Source organism: Loxodonta africana, chromosome 3 (genome assembly GCF_030014295.1).
Source record: "Loxodonta africana isolate mLoxAfr1 chromosome 3, mLoxAfr1.hap2, whole genome shotgun sequence".
NCBI lineage: Eukaryota > Metazoa > Chordata > Mammalia > Proboscidea > Elephantidae > Loxodonta > Loxodonta africana.
The window spans coordinates 14180455-14189867 of record NC_087344.1 but is presented as its reverse complement, the minus strand read 5'-3'; the positions used below and the strand labels follow the sequence as shown (position 1 = coordinate 14189867).

The following is a 9413-nucleotide window of genomic DNA, read 5'->3' as shown; positions in this document are numbered from 1 at the left end:
AAAGGCCCCAAAAGAGTTAAATGGGGAAAAGTCAGTCTTTTCAACAAATGGTGCTGGCATAACTGGATATCTATGTGCAAAAAAATGAAACAAGACCCACACCTCACACCATGCACAAAAACTAACTCAAAATGAATCAAAGACCTAAACATAAAGTCTAAAATGATAAAGATCACGGAAGAAAAAATAGGGACAATGGTAGGAGCCTAATACATGGCATAAACAGAACACAAAACATTACTAAAAATGCCAAAGAGAAACCAGATAACCGGGAGCTCCTAAAAATTCAAACACCTATGCTCATCCAAAGACTTTGCCAAAAGAGCAAAGAGACTACCTACAGATGGGGAAAAACTTTTTGGCTACGACATCTCTGACCAGTGGCTGATCTCTAAAATCTACATGATTCTGCTAAATATCAACCACAAAAAGGCAAATAACCCAATTAAAAAATGGGCAAAGAATATGAACAGGCACTTCATCAAAGAAGACATTCAGGCAGCTAACAGATACAGGAGGAAATGCTCTCAATCATTAACCATTAGAGAAATGCAAATCAAAAGTACAGTGAGATTCCTTCTCACTCCAACAAGGCTGACATTAATCCAAAAAACACAAAATAGTAAATGTTGGAGAGGCTGTGGAGAGATTGGAACACTTACACACTGCTGGTGGGGATGTAAAATGTTACAACCACTTTGGAAATTGATTTGGCGCTTCCTTAAAAAGCTAGAAATAGAACTACCATAAAAAAACGATCCAGCAATCCCACTCCTTGGAATAATTCCTAGAGACATAAGAGCCTTTACACGAAGCAATATATGCACACCCATATTCATGGCAGCAGTGTTTACAATAGCAAAAAGTTGGAAGCAACCAAGGTGCCCATCAATGGATGAATGGATAAACTATGGCATATTCACACAATGGAATACTATGCATCAGTTAAGAACAATGTTGAATCCATGAAACATTTCATAACATGGAGAAGTCTGGAAGGCATTATGCTGAGTGAAATCAGTCAATTGCAAAAGGACAAATATTGTATAAGACCACTATTATAAGAACTGGAGAAATAGTTTAAGCAGAGAATACTCTTTGACAGTTACGAGAGGGAGGAGGGCGGGAGGGAGGAGAGGGGCATTCACTAATTAGATGGTGGATAAGTTTCATTTTAGGTGAAGGGAAAGACAATACACAATAAAGGAGAGGTCAACACAAATGGACTAAACCAAAAACAAAGAAGTTTCCTTAAAAAACTGAACACTTCAAAGGCCAGCATAGCAGGGGCAGGGGTTTGAGGGCTATGGTTTCAGGGGACATCTAAGTCAATCGGCATAATAAAATCTATTAAGAAAATATTCTGCATCCCACCTTGGAGAGTGGCTTCTGTGGTCTTAAACACTAACAAGCGGCCATCTAAGATGCATCAATGTGTCTCAACCCACCTGGAACACGGAAGAATGAAGAACACCAAAGGCACAAAATAATTATGAGCCTGAGACAAAAAGGACCACATAAACCAGAGATTACATCAGCCTGAGACCAGAACAGCTAGATGGTACCAGGCCACAACTGATGACTGCCCTGACAGGGAACTCAACAGAGAAACCCTGAGGGAGTAGGATAGCAGTGGGATGCAGACCCTAAATTCTCATAAAAAGACCAGATTTAATGGTCATACTGGGACTGGAGGAACCTCGGAGGCCATGGGCCCCAGACCTTCTGTTACCCCAGGGCAGGCACCATTCCCAAAGCCAACTCTTCAGACAGGGATTGGACTGGAATAGGGGATGGAAAATGACACTGGTGAAGAACAAGCTTCTTGGATCAAGTCGACACATGAGACTATGTTGGCAACTCCTGTCCGGAGGGGAGATGAGAGGGCAGAGGTAGTCAGAAGCTACCTGAATGTACACGAGGAGAGAGAGGGGAGGGAAGTACTGTGCTATCTCATCAGAGGGAGAGCAATTAGAAGTCTATAGCAAGGTGTATATAATTTTTTTATGAGGAACTGACCTGATTTGTAAACTTTCACTTAAAGCACAATAAAAACTAATTAAAAAAAACCCCAAAAACCCTATGGGACAATTGTACTCTGTCACTTAGGGTCGCTATGAGTTAGAATCACTTAAAACAATAAGAATTATACAAGGCTGCAGTATCAAACTATCACAAAATGGGAGGCTTAAAATTAGAAAAGAAAATATTGTCTCAAAGTTGTGGAGGCTAAAAGTCCAAATTCAGGCTGTCAACAGGACTATGTACCCTCCGAATCTCTGAGGGAAGATCCTTTCTTGTCTCTCCCAATTTCTGGTATCCTTATGAGCTCTTTGGCTTGCAGGTCCAGCATAACTCCATCTATTCCTTTGTCTTCACATGACCTCCTCTTTCTTTGACTCTCTGTCTCAATATCTTCTCTTTTATAAGGACACCACTCATATTGGTTTAGGATGCTCCCTACTACTGTATGACCTCATGTTAACACATAATATCTTCAAAGATCTTATTTCCATACAAAGTCACATTTACAGGAGTTAAGACTTCAACCTATCTTTTTAGGAGGCACAATTAAATCGATAACAATAAGATTCAACAAAATACAAGAACTTCAGAGAAAGCAATAAATATAGATTTCAAGATAGTGTTTGCCACCAGGAGGGTACAGGACAAAAGAGTGGGAGAGTATTCATTGAATTATATGGTGATGCCATTATTTTATAACCCAGGTCATGGGTATATGAGCTTTCATTATACTACTATTCTTTAAGAACTACTGATACATTTCATACAGTACTTTGCATATGATATTTTAATAATAAGTAAAATTCAAAAAATTCCACTTTCCAGATTCTTTCATATTCTAGATTCTAAACCCATTCTCTACCATCTAATATTAAAGCTGTACTTCCGAAACTTCAGCATGCATCAGAATCTCAAAGAAGTAATTACTTAGAATGTTCATCCTTCAGATGACTCCCCAGATATCAAAGTAGGTCTTGGGTGAGGTATGGAAACCCACAGTATGAACAAGGCCTCAGGAGACTCATCTCTGCAAGTGTTTTATGAACATAAAGGGAGACAACTTTGCACTACAATATACCTGGTGTGTCTGGTGAGGAGCTGACCTCCTGATTTAGTGCTAGACACAATCCCCCTGCCAACTATCAGTGGTGATCAGAAGTCTCTCCAGCCACATCATTAATTCTCCTACAAGATTTGTTTTGTTGTCCCCCCAACACCCAGAGACGATTCTGACAGATGGCTCTGCTTCTTTGTAGTTGTGGAAAAGTGATCTCCCTAAGCCTGCCAACTTCCCCTATGTCCCATTCTATTTCACGTTTTATACATCGTCCTTAAAATAAAGTTCATGTCCATAGAAAAATTCTTTTCCTCATAAATATACATTACAAACATTTGTATGAGATTCCTAAGAGTACAGCCAATCCCCTAAAACTTCAATGATTCTAATAATTTTACTTAGCCTCTGTGGACTCACCAGAGATGAGAAAGAAAAACTGCAAAATAAGGTGACTAAGGAGAAAAGTAACATCTCATATACGTGCTGATCAATATTTTTTTGTTTTTGGTTTTTTAAGGATCAAAGCAAATGTGGTTCCAAAACAGACTACCCGCTCCACCCTGCCTACTCAACAATTATTCATTTGACTTAATTACTAAGATGAGAAAAACGTGCTAATAGATACTACAATAATGGTAAACCAAAAAAACTTTGGAGAAAGTAGAAAATATGTGAGAACAAGCAAAAATAAGCCTTATATATTAAGGCAACATATAGAACACTGTGGTCCTAGTTAAATTTTATCGAGTATTAGGTGCCAGGCAACATATTAAGTGCTTGTAGTGGATATAGGAATTAACTTCCCAACAGAAAACATACTCTACATTGTCAATCTAAAGCTATCACAGTAATTATTTTCTCCCAAACAGAACTTTCGTTAGAAATGGATATGATACTATTCTCAGTGATCAGATGGAAGTAGATGTCTTCTGTATTGATTTTATGGAAAGGTCTATTAATAATAAGTCCTCTATTAACAATAGGTCTGGGGACACTCTATTTGGTATCTCTGAGCATGATGTCTGGATATGACAGCTGAGTCTGTTGCAGCCATCTTTGGTTTGATGAAAAAATCTAGAGATCTAGAAATCCAAACCCAAAGTAGGTAATATAATCACTGAAAAGCAGGTGTGCACCTGATGATTCTCCTCAAGGCTCCCTTCATGTCTCTGTTTCTCAGGCTGTAGGTGAAGGGATTCATCATGGGAGTTACCATAGTGTACATCATTGAAGCTACTGCAGTCTTCCTGGAAGAGTGTGTAAATGTTGTACTCATATACGCACCAAAAGCTGTCCCATAGAATAAGCAAACAACTGTAAGGTGAGACCCACAGGTAGAAAAAGCTTTATGCTTTCCACCTGCTGAAGGTATTCTCAGAATGGAAGATACAATTTGAATATAAGAGAAAATGATTCCACAGAAAGGAAGAACACCCAGTATGCTAGCTGCAAAATATAAGATGATGTTATTGACAAGGGTTTCAGAACAGGCAACTTTGATGACCTGAAAAACTTCACAGAAGAAGTAAGGAATTTCCAGGTCTGTGCAGAAGGACAGTCGCAACAACATCAGACTGTGGAGCAGGGCATCCACAATGCTAACGAGCAAGGAGACTAGGCTCAGCAGGCCGCAGAAGTGGGGATTTATGATAGCTGTGTATATCAGTGGGTGACAAATGGCCACATAGCGGTCATAGGCCATTACCGAAAGGAGAAAACTTTCCAAACTACCAAAAATCAGGACAAAGCAGGCCTGGGTGAGGCATCCTGCGTAAGTGATGCTCTGATTCTGTGCTTGGAGGTTCACCAGCATCTTTGGAATCGTGGTGGTGCTGAAACAGATGTCAGTAAAGGAGAGATTGGAAAGAAAGAAGTACATGGGGGTGTGGAGGTGGGGGTCAGAGCTGACGGCCAGGATGATGAGCAGGTTTCCCAGGACAGTGACCAGATATATGGACAAAAACAGGCTAAAAAGGAGAGGCTGCACTTTGGGATCCTCTGTCAGTGCCAGGAGAAGGAATTCTGAAATTCCTGTTTGGTTTCTAGGTTCCATATTGTTGATGAATCTGATGGAAAAGAAGAGGTGACTTACAATCAAATGTCAGCAAGCAGCATCTCGGGATGGGAAGGAGAGGGATGGAGCGGAATTCAGGAATACAAAGGTGGTGCTGTCTGTGTGCATATTTTTTGGTTAAAAAAAAAAAAAGACCAGAAGCTGATATAGCAGAGTGTCAATATTTATTTGTTTTGAAAGAGATGAAAGGGTGGTCTTTTTTTTTTTAATTACACTATGTTCATTTAAAATATTTGGTAATTTTATAGAGAAAAATACACAGAGGAGGCAGCCTGATGAGTCTGTCTTGGACACCACGTGTTTCCCCAGAGGTCAGAACTGGGTAACAGAAATAAGAGTATCCCCCGCTTTTTGAAAGGTCACTATATCCAGCTTCACTTTTATGAAAAATCCACATTAGTATCTGTTTTCTTCACATTCAGTGTTTGTTCTACAGTAAGCCATTAAAGAGGCAGTGCATACCCTGAGCAGCCGAAGTCACAGGGCCAAGCTCCTTCCCTGGGAACTACACTCAGCATCTCAATATAAAATGCCACAGCTTTGAACTGTGTCCATGAACATTGTATGTTAGTGTTATTTTAGGTTATATGTATTATTTGGTGGGTTAGTTTTTGGGTCTGGGGATGCTGAAAATTTTTTCTCATATAAATTAATGGTAATCTTCCTCACTTCATCCCATTTCAGCTTATAAGTTTCATAGGAACGCTCTACTTTTGGATAGTGAGGGAAACCTGTAATGTAGATGTGTGTTAAGAGCCAGGAATGAGAAAACAAGGTGATGTTGATAAAACCTCCTTAACCACCACAAGAATGCTAGTAAATGTCAGAAAATTGTAAAATGGTCATCATGCTTGAGAAGGGGCAGATTTCTGTTCAGAAGGAAAATTGTTGTTGCCATTGTGGAGAGAGAGGAGGATGCCAGCAGAATGTCTACTCCTTGATATCGGTGCAAAGATACAAGAAAACATGTCAGGAAGATGGGAGACAGGTTGGAGATGAGGGGTGACTTGTTTCCAGTCTTTTCATGCACATACTATTGTCACATGCAACATTCCCGGGTGAACCTGTATTAAAACAGCTGTCCTCATTTCCAAACATTAACTAAGGGATTCGGGTTACCTGGCTGGCATCACCGAGGAATGACGCTTGGCATCTGCCCTGGATGTTGGAGGGTGTAGATGGAAGAGCTTTCCTTAGGAAAGGCAGAGGGACGAAGTGAGGCACCAGGCTCCCCGGCAAGAGGATCATCTGTGGGTGGAGTCTCAGGTGTGCTGTTTCCTGACTGGAGGGGGACTGTTGAGTGAGATGGTCACAGGCAGACTATTCGAGGTCTCTATGTCCCTTGGGGGCTCAATATCCAAAGCTCTTCATTAAGCAAACACTTTTCTTGTCATTCTGATCCCAGGACATTGCAAATCTTTAAAGACCAAGACAATATAAGGTAGAATTCAGGATGGCTGATTCTCAGCCCCTGGGGGACCATCTGCATGCCATTTACCCCTCTCTACCTATTTCTCTCACCTCCAGATTACATACCTTGCACACACGGATATACTATACTTCTCTAATTGCATTGCAGTCTTTTTAAGTACAACTGGAATCATCTCTATCTTACCAATGGCATTAGAAAGCCTGATTTCAATTTTAGCTGTGAGATTTTAATGTATGTATGAAAAAAAATAATTTTTATTTTTTTTTATGAGGGTACAAACGATATATATTTAGGAATATAGTTAAGCTACGGTAAAATGCAAAAAATATAGCATTGTTACTTTCTAAGGGTCATTGAATGCATCCTGATCCTTAATCTTTATTCTGTATATTTATAGAGCATGTTTTAAGCTATTCTCTGTGATCAATTCTGACTGTGTTCACTGAAGATAGACCTATTACTTCCTTTTTAGAATTTCATAATCAACTTTTCCTGTGTGTCCCAATAATTTTGGTGTACATTTTTCTTCACATTAGTGGAATGTGGGTTCATGTCTTGGCTGTTGATTTTTAATGGTGTTGTGAGAAATCGCAATGTCACTGGCTAGGCACTGTTATGCAGGTTTATCCATACTCTCAGTAGATTTAGTTAGATGACAACCATTATTTAATAGATGCAGATGGTATTCCATTTGAATATTCACTTAAAAGACTTTATCTTTAATGATTTCAATATTTTATGTGTTTATCAATTTATTTTACTACGCTTTGATTGTTTCCATATGAATTTTGTTTGTTAATCTACAGTGTTCCCAACATATTATATGAAAACAATTTGAGACAAGATGACATCATACTGTCACTCTTCATATTAACCTCATTCATTTCAAAAATATGACATAATAAAAACATAAGAAAGGACAGTGAGTTCAAAAAGAAAAAATGTAAATTTTTACTGGAATCTCCCCATTCAAATAGAATCTGTCAGTCATAATTTTAATAGCCAGGAAGAAAAGCAATGCAAAAGTGATAACCAACAAAAACAAGACAAATTTTCCAGTTACCATAATCAGAATTCAAACACAAAATTATAAGTAGACTGCACCAAGGGGCTTTGTAAATTTATGGCCTTAGCAAGAAATTTTAGCTGGATGGTTGCTCTTTCCAGGTAATAAGGGCTAAATGTTCTGGAAAATGAGTAGGTATTTGAAGCCAAGGTCAGAGGTGGTGCTACTTGATTTGAGAAGTGTGAGTGAACACAGGAATTGTGGACATTGCTTGGCTCGTGACTGCGGACTTTGATCAACTGAAAGTTTCTTAAAAGCCTTCAGGGAGAAACTGAACCAAGCTCCCTCCTGTCTTGGTGGCTGGATTTGTGATTTTCTCACTATTACCAACAGGAAAAGGCAGGAAATAGAATTCAGGACTTGAGTGTTGGTGATTGGTGAGAGCTACTGTGAACCTGCTAGACAGAAAGAGTGAACCCATCAGTGAGAAAAGAGAGAGAGAGAGAAAAATCATTCCATTCAAAGAGAATATGCAAGTCGTAATTTATATAGCCAGGAAGAATAATAACGCAAAAACAATAACCAATAAAAGTATACTCAGAAAAAAAAAATCATGATTCAGAACATACAAGCAAGCAAGGCTGTAATGGAATGTGTGATGGAGAGCATAGAAAGATGAGATCAAAGAAGTAGTGTTAGGTAAATCATACAAAAAGCATACTGATGGAAAGAGCAGATGCAGGATGGCCTAATAATCCTAAATGATGGTGGCTTGCACCATGGTTGTAATGGTGGAGGTGGTAATATTTGGTGGGATTATGGATATATTTGGTGGTATAGACAACAGGGTTTTCTGAAAAATTGGGCACTGGAGGTAAGAAAGGGAGAGGAATAGAAGATGATGCTAGGCTTGTAGTTTTGGGTCTGGTGAGTTTGAGGTGCCTGTTAGGCAACTACATGGAGATGCCAAGTGAGCAGTTGTGTATAAGCCTGGAATTCAGGTGAATGTTCCTCTCTGCAGACATAAATCTGAAAGTTGCTAGAGTGTACAGTGTAGACTGTAGTTGTTAGAGTGGAGTGTAGAAGGCCGAAGAAGAATTGACCTTTGAATTGTGGTATTGGGGAAGAATATTGCATATACCATGGACAAATGAGCAAATCTGTCTTGGAAGTACAACCAGAATGCTCCTTAGAAGCAAGGACGACAAGGTTACTTCTCACATACTTTGGACATGTTATTAGGAGGGACCAGTCCCTGGAGAAGGACGTCATGCTTGGTAAAGTAGTGCATCCGCTAAAAAGAGGAAGACCCTCAATGAGGTGGATTGACTTGGTGGCTGCGACAATGTGCTCAAGCAAAACAACCATTGCAAGGATGGAGCAGGACTGGGCAGTGTTTCTTTCTCTTGTACATAGGGTCGCTCGAGGGAACCTAACAACAACAACAGAATGTGGACAACTTTTAAAGCCTTGAGTATGGATGCTGTTGCAAAGGAGTCAGGGTAGCTAGAGAAAAGAGGGTTAGGACTGCGCCTTAAGGCACTCCAGTGTGTGAGGTTGTGAACATGAGAGAGACATATCAAAGGAAATTGAGAACTAGTATCCAGTGAGGTAGGAGTAAAACCAAGACAATGTAGAGTGCTGGAAAACAAATGTATTATTTTCCATGACTTCTGTAACAGATAAGCACAAACTTGGCAGCATAATACAACAGAAATGGAGGACAGAAGTCTGAAATCAGTTTCACTGTTCCGAAATCAAGATTTGTGCAGAGTACTGCTCCCTCCAGAGACTCTACAGACAAATCTGTTTGTTGTCT

General features: G+C 39.5%; 1 protein-coding gene across 1 annotated transcript; it reads right to left on the bottom strand.

The window, feature by feature from the left end:
- Positions 1–3803: 3803 nt before the first annotated feature.
- LOC100669633 (olfactory receptor 7G2-like) lies at positions 3804–5260 on the bottom strand. The gene has a single exon (XM_064280540.1). The coding sequence runs from the start codon at positions 5133–5135 to the stop codon at positions 4197–4199; it is 939 nt and encodes a 312-aa protein (XP_064136610.1). The 5' UTR covers positions 5136–5260; the 3' UTR covers positions 3804–4196.
- Between the last annotated feature and the right edge of the window lie 4153 nt (positions 5261–9413).

What these genes read in the sequence shown, in the direction of transcription:
- LOC100669633 (XM_064280540.1), bottom strand. Translation starts at nt 5,135, where the DNA reads ATGGAACCTAGAAACCAAACAGGAATTTCAGAATTCCTTCTCCTGGCA.